Below are 14,208 nucleotides of genomic sequence, written 5' to 3' on the forward strand. Positions count from 1 at the left end.
TTGTTCGCCTATAACTTTTGAAGCACTTGCTCTATCCACTTCCGACTCTCATGGCAAGTTATGCTAGTCATGGCCCATCTCACAGTACCAGGTTTGCGAGGTTATATGGAGCTTTCGGCGTGATGCAGGCAGATGAAGGCATTGACGTGGAAAGGACTTGAGCGAATCAAATTGCGAGAATCCGGCTTGGCGCCGAGGCTGCTGATAAACCGGCGTGACCGGCATCAGAGACATGATCGATCCGAGGTGCCGTCCCTGACGCGAGATTGTAGCGACAAATCAAATCGATATCATCAGCCTCTACAAGTGACAGGTCCGATGGTCTGCAGCACGAGGAGTGCCTGACAGGCGCTAAGGTTCCGTACGTGGAACGACATTCGAAATGGCATGTCGAAATGGTATGTGAGCAGTGTGGATGACGACGAGCCACGACGAGGCAGAAGAGAAGAGAAATGGGGCGAAAGAGAAGTATAACAGTGGAGACAACAACGTTGTGCAGGTTTCCAGGCAGTTTGAGAATAACTACACTCTCAACCATCTTGAAAGTCCAATACGGAGCACCTGTCTGTGGGCGCTGTCTTGGTCAAACCAGGGGTATGAAGCAAGGAAGCCTTGCGAAACGGAGGCTGTGCCCTGGACAAAAGAGTTGTCATCTGCCGCCCCGCGAGAGAAACGTTAGAAAAATGGTCTGACTGTGACTGTTATCATACAGAAGACATCGAAATGACTCTCGCGGGATAGGCGCATTGCAATCCTTTGGCATGGCATCTTGCACAGAGTTGTACCCAGAGCAGCAAGATCTCACCGAAGCACAACCTGAGCAAGCCCTTGCTCCTCGTAGCAAGAGACCTGGTCCATTGACAAGTTGAGCCTGTCCATGCCTGCTGAGTGACTTTGGGATGAAGCCGATGTGCCTGCAGACTTGATCTCCAACCTTCGAATCGTCTTATACAGTCGATTCAATGAGACTTTGGGCGACAATGCGTGCAAAGATGGTAGCCATCGGTTGAGGATGGTCCATCACTTGGAGGACGTGAACTCGTCGGTACCTGGACTTCGACAGTCTCCAGCGCCGGGGCAATCCCTCTGTTAAGTTCGTCTATCTGGGTGCCCTTAACCTATATCATTTCTGTCTCCGTTGATCTTCTCCAGTGTCTCTTAGCGGCTCCAACCACTCGAAAATTCAAAGTTCCGCCGCGCATGCTACCTGCTGGCTGACAAGGGTTTATTCGAGTTCGAGATTCCCCATCGATGGACTCGCTATCTATTATCCGCCGCATCACCACTCCTGTCCACAGAAGACCCTGTATGGATGGCGCCGAAGCTGGTAATAGTCGAGGAAGATTGCCGACGACCGAAAAAGCAAGATTTCCAAGCTTCATGGCTCAGGCAGAAACAGCAGGCAGCATCGATTTGCCGTGTTCTGCAATGCCTGCACATCCACCTTCGAGCAAAAGACCAAGTTCTGGGACCATGTCACATCGGGTACAAGAGTCTGCTCGAAAAAGGCTGTAGGTGGCGAAGAGAATTTTCCCTCGCCAACAGGCAGTGGTGGTGATGGCAGTGTCAGAGGCCAAAAGAATTCCCTTCCTTTGCCTTCCGTTCTCCCCGGGGAAATCTGTAAGTGAATTCTCTCTTCAGCCTCAGAATCAATGATTTGGTCCTGCTGCGGCATTGGCGTCCGCGAGTTATCTCAGCCAGACAGTGGCCGCCCCACGTCCCATGCACGCCTTTGGTGAGCCACGGGAACGACTACAGCGACCCAAGGAGCGGCTCAGGTACCTCAAACCACGGTTCGGGGGACCATCACGCAAAGATAAAAACCTACGGTGCGGTTGTGGCACCTACCGCGCTTTGGGCCGCGACATCGATGAATTGTAGGAGAAGGATCATCGAAGAGTTGCAGCACTCGCAATGATAACTCAGTTGTGGCAGCACATACTGAACTCTCGTGCCGCTGTGCGCACTTACGACGGCGCCTCCAACCCCTATTGTCCACTCCGAGTCCCTTTTTGTGTGTTCAGGTACGTGTTCATGTTGCTGAGCAGGGAACACTGTCCGTTATACCTTCGGCCGAGGACTTCGGCCGAGTCGGAGATAACCGGCGTTTGTCCCCTTCCAGAATTTCTCGAGCTCAAAGCCGACATTGACCTTTTGGAATTTCATCCACGAAGAGAATACTGCAAAACAGACGGCGCAGCTGTTCGACGATCCAATGAGCAGACATCAAAGCTGAAGCGAGCCTGGAGGCCTTGGAATGGCTGCACATATTGAAATGAACCCCAACAAATGAACTTTTTCTTTCTGGAAGCAACGGCCCCAGGGATCTCTTGAGCAGCATTTTTGTTTAGACAGGGCTCGAACATGGCCCCCAGCCAGGGGCATGATAATGTGAAAGTTATAAATCCTCTACCGACAACCAATCCTGGCTGGGCATTTTTCTCACTTCTGACGGTCCTTATTCAGTCTTGTTGTAGAACATCTAGGTCACGCCCTGCAATAGTCCTCTGGAATCTTGAGTGTTAGCCCGTCCTGTTTCGTCGGATGGGCGGCCACAATACTGTGACTCTCAGCAATTTGGCCTCCCAGTTGATGGCGCCCTCACGAATGAGAGCACATATTTCCGAGGGTATCCAATATCATGGCAACGCCGAGGACGTGGGCTAATGCAAGCCTCCTCTTCCACTTGAATGCTGTGACAACTTCGAGCCCAGGTATCAGCGTTTCCTGCGCCTTCCTAACCTTCTGCAGCGAAAGACATATCGACAAGCTGACTACGAACAGTCGGACCTCCGAGACACCGCCATTGAGTGATCCAGCCTGTAAGGAACAGCAACCCCTGAGTGTAAGCCAGAGCAGACGTTCATCCTTGAGAATGTCTCTTGCGTGTGAGAAGAGGAGTAGCAATGGAATCAAACTCTCTGTAGTCGTCCTCAAATTAGTCGAATAACATCTCGTCTCCCGCATACATGGTTCGGATTATAACGAAAGCTATCTTGCTCGATGCTTTGGGGATCTGCCCGCCGCACAAACCCGTTTCAGTGACTCTTTGCGCGTCGTTGAGTGTCCGGGACAAAGATGGGTGATCACTAAGATTGAGCGAACGCAGTGTCCTGGATAGAGGGTTCATTGTATCTCGCCGCCTTAAGGACCACGCCTTTCATTAGTAGTCGCCGCTCTAATAAAGACGCCTCCAGGTCGTCTACGCCACCATAGTCATATCCATCAAAAACTTGAATGAAATGTTGTCGTCCTTTGTAGCAACAATGATCACACCTTTATACTCGCACCGTGAAAATGACCTCTTCAAAGACGAATGATGGCGCCGCGGAGAACGGAGTGGTCGCAGAGAACGATGCGGTCACGGATCAATCCCCGCAAGATTCACACGTACCTCACTCCCGCGACCGCTTCGATGACAATCTCCCAGAAATTCGCTCCAGTCCCAGCTGTGAACTCCCAGAAGTGCCTGCGCCCGACTTTGATCATCTTCAGACAGCAGCATCCTCCCCTAGCGACGGCCGCAACAGTACCAACAGTAATGTGCTTGGGCCCTCAGTGAGGTCTTCCTCCATGGCACCAGCGATGACTTCAACCGGTCCTGAGCCACCCGCCCTGGCACCACCCGTCCTTAATCTACCTGCCCCCACGCCAACCTCCGTTGAGCCACGACCTTATAAGCCGGATGAGCAGGAGATTCAAGGTTATTACAGTGGCCTTCCTTCTCGTCCTCCCTTGGTTGCTCGATCCAGTGGACAGTCATAGTGTGGCTGGCTGCCCGGACATACTTTCAACCGGACGAAGAGCCTCAGAACTGTAGGCGAGCATCCTATTCGGGACGCGTGGGATGCAGAATTTCAGGCAGAGGTAATCGAGGCTCTGGAGACCACTAGATGGACCTCCATCGATATCCTGCGGATCGGCTACACTGGTGTAGGTGAAGAAGAGGGTCCTCTCCCCGTGGTGCTCTGGATCGGTGTTCGCCCAGGAAGCCTAACCTGGGATGATGGGATGACTATTGTCGAAGCCTGCGTAAGTACTTTTCGCCAGAGACAGCTTTACCGTTCGTTAATTGATTGATTTCTGTGCTGACGGAGATTGACAGGTCGCAATTCTAATAGGTCGTAAGCTCCTCGACGTTCACTGCGAAATCAGAGAGTCGGAATTTCTTGCATCTGCAGGATCATCTCCCAAACATCTGTCTCTCGAATCTCCTCCCTCCGCGCTGGCTGGACACCACCTTTCCCTCACCGCTACTCCGGGTCACTTAATCCACCCTGTAGGATCCAGCACTGAGGGCACTTTCGGTCTCTACCTCCAACCCGGCAAGAACAATCCCCATCGAGGGAGCATATGGGCTGTTACATGCCAGACACGTCGTCTTTCCTACAAAGGACAAAGATGAAAAATATCAGTACAAGCACACCAGCCAACCGCGTATCGATATCCTGTTACCTTCAGACAAAACTCTCGAGAAAGTCACAAAGAGCGCTGCGATTCTCCTGGCCGGGAGTTCTATGCGACTAGCAGCTCTCGAGAAGAAGTTGGCGCTGGGCACACTCGAACAAACGCAGAAGCTGGATGAAGCACGTATCCGTCTCGCAGAAAGTAGAGACCTTGTGGACAAAACACTACCCAAATGGCAAAGCACAAGAGATCGTATATTCGGCCATGTCAGAATTGCCCCTCCTCTTGAGACGGCTCAGTCCATGAACCCATCAACGGATTTGTTTTGGCCACGCCGCGACTGGGCTCTGATAGGAGTCAATGAAGACAAACATTCAGGACCGGTGGCAAATATCATCGATGTTGAGGCAGGGCTCGGCCCGGGAGCGCCCAACTATACAGAAATGTTGGCCCGTCACTTGACGACTTATCCAACGAGTCCATCCTTCGAGGAGCTGCTATCCGAGGATAAACTGCTCCGGTTTGGATTGGTAGTACCAATCGATGAGCTACGAACGCCCAAAATGCTTCACCCGCAAGAGGACCCTTGCCTAATCGTGGCCAAGAGAGGCGGAATAAGCGATTTGACATGGGGACACCTCAACGGGCTCAAATCGGTTTTGTGGCACGACGACGACTCAAAATCGACGGAATACTGCGTGGTTACTGGCACCCACATGACCCCTTTCTCCGTTAGGGGGGATTCCGGGTCAGCTGTCTTCGATCTCGCCGGCAGGGTTGTTGGAATCATCGTTGGCGGTGCCGAAGGGCCGTGTGGTAGGGAGTCGATGGATGTTACGTACGTGACCCCGATGGCGTGGCTGCAGAAAGACATGAACGATTGCGGGTACGAGGTTGAAATCGCATAGGGTCTGTATTCAGACGGGGTCTGCTTGCAAAAGCTGAACTTTTCCTTGTCAGCAGAGACACATTTACCATGGGGCTGCTCTACTTGGAACTTGTGCACAAAGACCGTTGGAGCAACAGCTGTCGATCAAAGGTGTACTACGCTTTAGCAGTCCCATTCTCGATCGACCATAGCAACGAGTGAGCAAGGGCACATAGTTCGATAGACGCATAGCAAGTGATGAATATTGCAAAGCGGTGCTAATACTTCTGGGATGCCACTCAATCTCAAAGTATCGGGTGAGCAAATTCGGTATCCCACCCTGACCTGGGTGATTAGTCCCCAGGACCCGGCTCAAATCAGATCAAGGGCAAACGCTAGGTAAATGTTCTTGCTTATGATCCCACTTTGCTCGGCGGTGAATATTGATCTTTCCAAAAGTCCATTTCGGTTGCCATTCCTGGGCTTTGACCCGAGTCATGTATCAGCCACTCTGAACTGTGCCTGTACGATCCTGAGCCGTCCCAAGAGTTGGCCCTCCCTATGTTGCCACAGATTTTGTTTCACTTGTCACAGGCCAAGGTCCAGGCTTTCAAGCTCCCTCCGATACACGTGGTGCGGCGAAGACGTGCGAACAATATAACACTGTCTCTTGAAGCCATGCATCTCATGAAAGCCATGTCCTGAATCCCTCTCTCGCTCGAAGCCGTCTCTTTCAGCCATCCAAACCGAGGGCTCTGTGTCCAACCCCCCTCGCTGGCAGAACGCCAAAAAGGCCGAGGCTCAGGTCCGTCGTCGTTCCAACGGCCGCAAGCGGATAATTAGCTATCAATATTGCAGAGGTGACTGTGATAATCTCTCAGGCTCTTCGTTGCGCGTGGACCAAGGGATCTGGAGGAGGAGATGAGGTTGAATATGTACTCGAAGGGCTCGTCTGAGAGCCGAAGACACTTCCCGATCATGTAAACTTTCAGATCTTCCCGAACTTTGTCTGCGAGCTACAGTTTATGCTGTCGCGGTGTATCCTTCTCTTATAGTGGTGTGATTACCTGGACAGGATTGAAGGTCTCGTGCGTGCGGATAGGAGGATTGAGTTGAGAGTCAGGGCAAGAGGCCACGGGCACTGGGGGCCTGTTGGAGGTAGAAACCGAGCAGCAGGATCTTGTGGAAGGGCCATTTTGTCATTTAGACACATTTGCACGGAGAGATGTTACGCGGCCGCAAGATGCTGTGCGGCGCGGCTGTGTTGCTATTGCAACCAACGTGTGACAAGAAAAAAACAAGGATGCAGCCGCTTGCGAGGCTGAGCAAGAACAGAAGAGGACGCGCCACACATATATGGTGACGTCATGCCATCGGACCTTTTATTACCGATTGCCCAGAGGTATAAAGGAAGGTGGGCCGACAGTGACATCCTGTTGACGTTTAGATCACTTCTGGCATTGTCTAACAAGAGCTTCTTTGCTATATGAATACCTTGCTGGCATCTTCACACAATTATGCAGCTCATACACCGGTGTGATCAGGCAAGCCGGTGATAGGGGATCTGCGCGAAGCAAGGTATGCAACCGGACCCCTTTCGTTGGAACCTTTTGGTGCGGATGACATGACATATTCCCATCCAATTGTAAAGCGGTCACCGATATCCCAAGCAAGCTGGCTCGACCTTGGCTGCTGCTGCTACTCCAACCCAGTAAGCCCCCCTCCCCATTGCCCATACCCGCATTTATCGAACGCCCGTCACAAAAGAAAACACTGTGAAATTCATCGCCAACCACAACCATACCTCCATTGATCAAGTCCCCGGTCAGAAATGTCGCTCAGTGTCGTCCAAACCTGCACGCTTTCTACTTTCGTGAAGCCAGGCGCGGCACCTCGACACAGCCTCGGATTGAAGGCAGACCTTGAGTCGCGTTCGGAGTTCGTCCCAATCCAAGGATGTCTCTTGATCATCGTTCATGTAGAGAAAATCGCGGAGTTGGAATTGAAGAGACGAGTTTTTTGCAGGAATAATATCCATTCGAGAAAGTCTCTTTCGTCTTGGTTCTCCAGTGCGAGGGTTGCAAGTCCAAACCTCTAGAAATGCTGAGATCTGTCCCGCCCACTGATGTCCTTTGAACTTCACCGGGCCGTAGTCTCCTTCTAGAGAGAAATCCTTTCGAACAATCTGTCCCACATCCTGAGGTATATTGAGTCCTTCACAGATATCCAAGTCGAAATCAAGCGGGCATCGATATGTTGGACTTTCCGTGATTTTGACGAGAATAGCCATGGAACATGTCGCTTTGCCGATAAGAAACATGGGAATGTCTTCCAGAAGGTCGTCATATCTTTCGGAGAAGCCAACCTCAAGAGCCCATTTAAGGTCTATTTCTTCAGTATTGTCGTTGTCCATAAAAATTCCGAGATCTGGGACTTTGCTTGAATCTTCAAAGGGCGGGTGAAATCCATCCACCTTCAGACCTGTGAAAACTTGAATCTTCTGTCGAAGACGTTTTGGGAGGGCACGAGCGAATAGAACATGAAAGTGTTCACTGAAAAAGCTGACCACGGTTTCGTGTATCCAGGAAGTCATGGCGTAAATTTTGAGAGTTGATGTAGCGCTGTTGTATGAAAATCGAGGCCCCCTATGGAAAGGACTCAGTAAGATGATCTGAAACCAATAAAGGACGCCAGAAGAGGGAGATGAATATGAACATGAACGTACTTGTACCTTTCTGACCACGGGCTTTCAAGGTCGAGCTCTGAACATAGACCTGACCACTCAGACTGAGATATCCTGCAGGTGAAGACCTTCTTGAAATCGTAGTCTCTGTCTCTTAATCGCGCGTCGTAGAGTTGCTGTAGATATGTACGCGCTTGCTCAAGTCCGGCTGGAGGTTTTCGTGTAGCTGCTGCGCTCTGCTCAGGTCGGGAAACGGAAGGATGATCTGAGAGTTGTTAACGGCTGGAACAGAAGAGCGTGAAGGTATTCTGACCATGGCGCTGAGATATAGGCGAGCCCGAACCATTCAGACCGCCTTCTGGAGTCATGTTTTGAGACAATGAATGAAGCTGAAAGATGAGGTGAACTGAAAGTCTCGTCTTCAGACAAGATGGAAGTCTCAAACTTGGACGACAGAGAGAGACAAGAGACAAACGGGATGCTCAGAGATGGAGTGGAGAGGGTAAAACAGGAGTAGAGGGGATTAAAAGGACAAAGAAAGTGCTCGGTGAGCTACTGATAGCTCTGGAACGGGTCCGTGCGCGTGGCGGAATGTTTTCATTCCTGGCAACATTCATTCCTGGGTCGCAGCAAATTATTCCGTTGCCGGCCGACACCAGCTGACACCAGCCTTGGCAATTATGAGCACATAAAGCTTTGTACTGGTGCACTTTGTTCGAGATAGATCTCGCCGTCGCCTCTTTGTGCAGCCACTCCTTGGTGCTTGGCGACGTTTCAATATGACATCAACAGCCCCCGCAACCCTTCTACTGGCGGGCACACCCAGATTACTCCGAAGCCGTTCGATATATTGTTGAGACAGCTGTGAAAGTGAATGGAGAGGTGTAGCAAGTAGCGTCCTCAGAGGAGGCTGAGTGGCCCTGATCTGAAGTTGAGCCGGGCGCGAGATCACGTGAGCCACACGGACCGGCGACGATACAAAGAAATCATGATCCGGGTGTGTTCTTTGTATCTCTGTCTTTGCGACCAACCGACTTTTGGTCTCTGCTCACCCAGATGAATCCATCTGATCGACTTCTCTTGTGTTCCGACAAGTTCATAATGGAGCTTTTGAAGTCGTGGAGATTGTCGAGAGCAGGTTCGGGCCGCTGGCAATCTGGTGAGGTGGGGTGAGGCAGACTCGGCCTGCTGCTGACCGTCATGCTGCTGGCTGGTCAGTTTGTGGCATGGCAGCTCTCCAGTTGCAAGCCTCTCGAACAATTTGCACATGTGCAGAGGCCGGCGAGCAAAGAAATTGGGAGGAAAGAGGCTTTTCAATGATTATTTTATTCATCGAGGAGAGTTCCCACAGAAGTCCCCCATTCACATGCAGCTAGCCGGTGAGTATTCACTCTGATTCATATTATCCCCCGTAAGCACATGCAGCTAACCGAAAAGTCTTCGCTGTGATATTCATTGTTTGTTCCCCATAAGCACAACCGGACCCATTTATTTCAAACTCTGGAGGTTGTCCACACGCATTTCTCGCATGCCGGACAAGTGTCTAGCTGTACATCCCGCCTGTGCCTGTTGATCAGCCAATGTCCTCTTCTTTCCCTTAGTGTGGGTGTCGATCAGGATCACATGGGCTCTTGCGTGATTTGGGAGACATGGGTTCCTGGCTGATCTGGACCGTTTCAACAGGCTCTTGATTGACCGACACCGTTTCCGCGGGCTCTGGTACTTTGGCCGACATCTCCTGCGACATCGTGGCCTGCGAGGGGATTCCGGATTCTTGAATGATTTTGACTAGTTCAGCACGCTCCTGGTTGATCTGGACTGTTTCAATAAGCTCTTGATTGACTGACGTCGTTTCCGCGAGCTCTGGTGTTTTAGCCGACGTCTCTTCCGACGTCATAGCCTGCGCGGGGGCCCCTGGTTCTTCGCTGACCTTCACCATTTCCGTATATTCCAGATCGACTGACATCGTTTTCGTACGCTTTGGTGGTTTCGCCGGATGCTCCTGATCGATTGACGTTCTCGCACGCTTTCGTGGTTTCGTCGACGTCTTCTTCGATCTCATGGCCTGCGAGGGAACCACCGGCTCTTGATTGACCTTCACTATTTCCGTATGCTGTTGATTGACTGACACCGTTTCCGTATGCTCTTGATTGACCGACACCGTTTTCGCACGCTTTGGTTGTTTTGCTAACACCTTCTTCGACATCGTGGTCTGCGAGAGAGCTATGGGCTCTTGATTGACATTCACCATTTCCGTATGCTCTTGATTGACTGACACCCCTTTCGCGCGCTTTGGTGGTTCCGCTGATGCCTTCTTCGACATCGTGGCCTGCCCGGAGGACGACATGTTCTTGTTCTTATCCTTGGCTTCCTGGGCGACGAACTCTACACAATTTGGTTTGCTTACGTTAGCAATTTTCAATCTCGGCAACCCTGTAGCGTAGATATACGTACCAGCAGCATCCACCCAGTCAGAGTAGACGTCGACGTTCTCCGCGAGGTGGTGGATAACGGTGTCGAAGGTCACGCGACAGTTCCCGCATCTGAGCGAGCCCACACGATTCTTCTTGTCCAGTTTCACGTGGACACAGTCTTGGCCCGGACAGAAGAGGCAGTCGAAGATAGTCGCTAGCTTGGGTCTTTTCTGTGAAGCTGTTAGTCTGATGCGTCCTGACTGTCTAGAGGGGGAGTCTTACGGTGGGGGCTTTCTTGATCACCGGCGGGGGTCTCCTTGAGAGCACACGTGGCATGATTGGTTGGATTGTGAAACTAGTTGTGAAACCAGGGGAATAAGTTGCAGGGGTAGTGAAAGTGGGTTGGAGAGTGAGAGGCAAATGAGAGGGACAACAAGAGTTGAAGGGGTAATTTAGTTGGAAATGCCACTCGCAACACCTTCCCAGTAGGGTTTAGGCAGCACCACTCGGCTCACCTGCCGGACAAAGCCTGACTCTTGTCACGCAATGCTATTGAAGTGACGAGGACAAAGCACTCTGTGAAAGTGACAGGGTCGTCAGGCAACAATGACGTAGTTGTGCTGGCGCCGTCACGTGCCGACCGTACCCCGGCAACTGCGCCCTTCAAAAACTCCATTGCGTTTTTTGCACCATCAGAGATGAAGGTGAGTTGACGCAATACGCCAGCGAATACTCTCCTTTGTGTGCCAACCAGCAAAAAGCTAGTTTCTTACTCATGGCTGTCGCTTGATGCCGCATTTGTTCAGATTCCTGGCGTTAATATTCGCTGACTGGCATATAGAGCTCGCGGGTTCCTTTGTTTGATATGTTCCCGGTGGCCACTGGCCTCTCGCCGACTCCCGTCTCGACCAATTCCTCTTCCCGATATCAGCTGACCACCGCACTACCACGCGAACAATGGTCCATCACCCCGAGAAGCTGCCCGAGGCTGTAATAGCGAAGGATCTGGCGGTATAAAGAGTTTGATTTATGGATATAGATTTATCGAGATTGCCTACAAGACAATGAGAGAACATGACCCGTCATGTGACCCTGATATGGTGTTGCATTTGATCAGCCAGATTGTCGAGAAAGGGAACTGTTCTGAGGTCTTCGAATATGCCAGATCGGCCAGATGCTGTCTCCTTCTGGAGTACGGGCTGTGTCGGGACACGCCCGCAGCGCTGATCCCAATAAGCTATGATGTGAGCTTGACGCTCGGCGGGGAGATCTCGGCGAGGGCGCCCGCGAAAGGCACAGTGAAATACATCTGCAGTTCAATCCTTTCGACCGCCAGAACCCCACCACCCAGCCACACGATTGGCTATGTTTCGAGGATGCTCCGGGCTGCCTATACTCGTCATAGCTGATGTTCAAATATGGTTCCCGCGGACAATTCTCTGGAACGGGGATACGGGCTCTGGTGCTCAGTCTGCCCCATCCGGGGGATTACGCCTGTGGCAGGCACGGAGGACGCATCAGTATATCCATCAGAAGTCAACAGGAGGAAGAACTCCCCGAGCTCCGAGCATTCAGATCTGTCACGATTCCTGCGTCGCCTGCCCGGTTCATTTATTCAAAGCATATGATATATAATAGCTGGTGATGTAGATGTTGTCCGGTGTGTGAAAGCCGACAACGGATTCAAACGACGGTTCCGAGTCCACTGCCGTCGTGTCAAGCTGGTGCTGGCTTAGATAGTCAATCGACTGTGGTTGTCCCAGGGCATGTGCAGCGTAATCCACCAAATCAGACGTCCGAGGCCGGAGGGGTGTGATTTTGAGCTCCATACCCTGTTTAGATACCATCTGCGCCAGAATCTGCTGTACACGCAGGACACGAAAGTGGTGACTAAGAATCGTGGTAGGTGTAGGGACGCGTTTTGTGACTGATTAAGGGCGTGTAGCGAGAGGAATCGCCACAGCCAAGGGTTCGTTAGGCCCGACCGCCTCCTTAAGCTTGCTATAGTAGGTGTTACTCGACGGGTGTTGTCTCTGTGCTCCCATTAGTGTCGCGTAGGAGTTGGAACTTCTCACCGACTAAGGGTGGAGAACGCAGTGCATTAGCTCCCGTTACTCTTCTTTGCCTCGATCCTCTCATGGCTTGTTAGGCTCGTTGATATGTGGTGTGGTGAAGTTGAGAAGGTCCATGGGGCTCGCTTGCGTGACGGTGTGCCACCAGCATAGCCTGGTTCTGTAGCGGACACTTGCGATTGGTATGCGAGATATGTGTGACTCTTGGAATGCTTGCAAGCCCCCGGCTGCGAAGTGGAGGATATGCAGGCAGGAGCTATGATGTCTGATTTGTTCTCTGTGTGTCTGACCCGTCGAAGAGGACGGTGGCTTCTTATGAAGACCTTTGGGACCCTCACACCAGGAAGGAGACTCGACGTACAGGAGACGACCCTTCGTCCGCCAGACCACATAATTGATGAGGCCGAAAATTTAAACCAACTCTTAAAATTGAACATGATAGATCATGAACAACGGGATGTCAAAGTTGCCAGTCTGGTGATCATCAAAGTCGGCCAGAGAGTAAGTTCGAGCGGCATATATCGGAGTCGATTCGTTCTTGGAAATACGCAGGCCATCAAGTCTTTTTTCTGGAGTTGCCCTCGAATGTACGTGTGGCGTGGTAACCAGGCGGCGCACCTCGTCCGAGTCACCCAGCTGAACCCTCAACTGTGCCATCTGCGTGAGGGCATGCAGAATGTTCCTCCGTGTCGGCAACACGACCTTTGGTGCGAGGCTGGATGCACGGTAGGAGTAGCTGTGCCCGACAATTCAGTCCATTTCGACTAACAAACAGAATGACAATCATGTCACAACAGCCAAGGGGGAAACGTGCCAGAGATGAATGTTCGTGATTGTCCCACCCCATGAGGTGGCGGATGAGCATTTCGAGTTGCTGAATCTGCGGATATCTGACTTCGTTCTGCTCAAATGCACTCCTCAAGAGCTCGTGGGTGGATGGGGGTGTCGAGTAGCCTAGGTTGTTCAGGCGTGTTGTCTCCTGCGCCTGCGCCTGTCTAGAGTTTGTTACATGCGCCTTTCTTTTGATGACGTCACGACTATGTTCGCATGTGGCGCCGCTGGTCCTGGCATGGTTAAGCTGCCAAAGCAACCGTCCAACATGGTCATCAATTCAAGCGCTCTGCGCGCCGTGTGTCCCGATCTGTTCGCGACCTTCTCTTATGCGACTCGCACGCTAACCGCTGTTACAGGATTCCTGCCTGTCTTGCCTCTAGCCGAGGCCCGCTTTCTCCCTCCTCTACTCGAGTGCTTTGGCCTGCTGGACATAACTTTTCTCCCCCGGAGAAGACGCCGAGATGTCCTTCGAAGCCCAGCTTCGCCACGTGTCCGCTATGATGGATGTCAATCAGATGCTGAATGAGTAGAGCTTCAGACTCTTACGCATGTGTCAATGCGCATTCCCGATACACATCGACATGAAGCCCGAGACGATACACACTGGCAAGAGGAGGTTGCTGATGATGCAGGGAAGATCAGGAGAGGGACGATACTAACATGGCCAACGTACGGGACGGATGCAACCCGGCAGGATCGAAGTAATATAGTACTCTTCCTTTCCCTTCCGACCCCTTCCGGTTCGACGATTCAACTCCTGACACGAGCATCATACCTTACGGAACTGGCCCCACCCCATCAACAGCTGACAAGAGATGCAAGCCACCCCATCGTGCCGGCGGCTTACCCTTTTCTTCCCGAGAAACACTCAGCAAGGGAAAAGGTAGTTCTACCACAACAAACCATATGCAACAGGCGCATCCACTGGCC

General features: G+C 51.8%; 3 protein-coding genes across 3 annotated transcripts; 1 reads left to right on the forward strand and 2 right to left on the reverse strand.

Moving 5' to 3' along the window:
- Positions 1–3,297: 3,297 nt before the first annotated feature.
- On the forward strand, positions 3,298–5,315 carry AYL99_11785 (hypothetical protein; the record flags this gene model as incomplete). The annotated part of the gene is made up of 3 exons (XM_018843290.1): positions 3,298–3,703; positions 3,821–4,032; positions 4,284–5,315. 3 exons carry the CDS (start codon positions 3,298–3,300, stop codon positions 5,313–5,315), a joined length of 1,650 nt encoding a protein of 549 aa, XP_018687392.1.
- A 1,785-nt stretch (positions 5,316–7,100) lies between these two features.
- AYL99_11786 (hypothetical protein) lies at positions 7,101–8,326 on the reverse strand (the record flags this gene model as incomplete). Its single annotated transcript, XM_018843291.1, has 3 exons — positions 7,101–7,920; positions 8,001–8,223; positions 8,272–8,326. The coding sequence occupies 3 exons, from the start codon at positions 8,324–8,326 to the stop codon at positions 7,101–7,103; spliced, it is 1,098 nt and encodes a 365-aa protein (XP_018687393.1).
- Positions 8,327–9,555: 1,229 nt separating this feature from the next.
- Positions 9,556–10,708, reverse strand: AYL99_11787 (hypothetical protein; the record flags this gene model as incomplete). The annotated part of the gene is made up of 3 exons (XM_018843292.1): positions 9,556–10,343; positions 10,413–10,602; positions 10,655–10,708. 3 exons carry the CDS (start codon positions 10,706–10,708, stop codon positions 9,556–9,558), a joined length of 1,032 nt encoding a protein of 343 aa, XP_018687394.1.
- Positions 10,709–14,208: the final 3,500 nt, after the last annotated feature.

The sequence above is a fragment of the Fonsecaea erecta genome (assembly GCF_001651985.1).
Source record: "Fonsecaea erecta strain CBS 125763 chromosome Unknown Scaff16, whole genome shotgun sequence".
NCBI lineage: Eukaryota > Fungi > Ascomycota > Eurotiomycetes > Chaetothyriales > Herpotrichiellaceae > Fonsecaea > Fonsecaea erecta.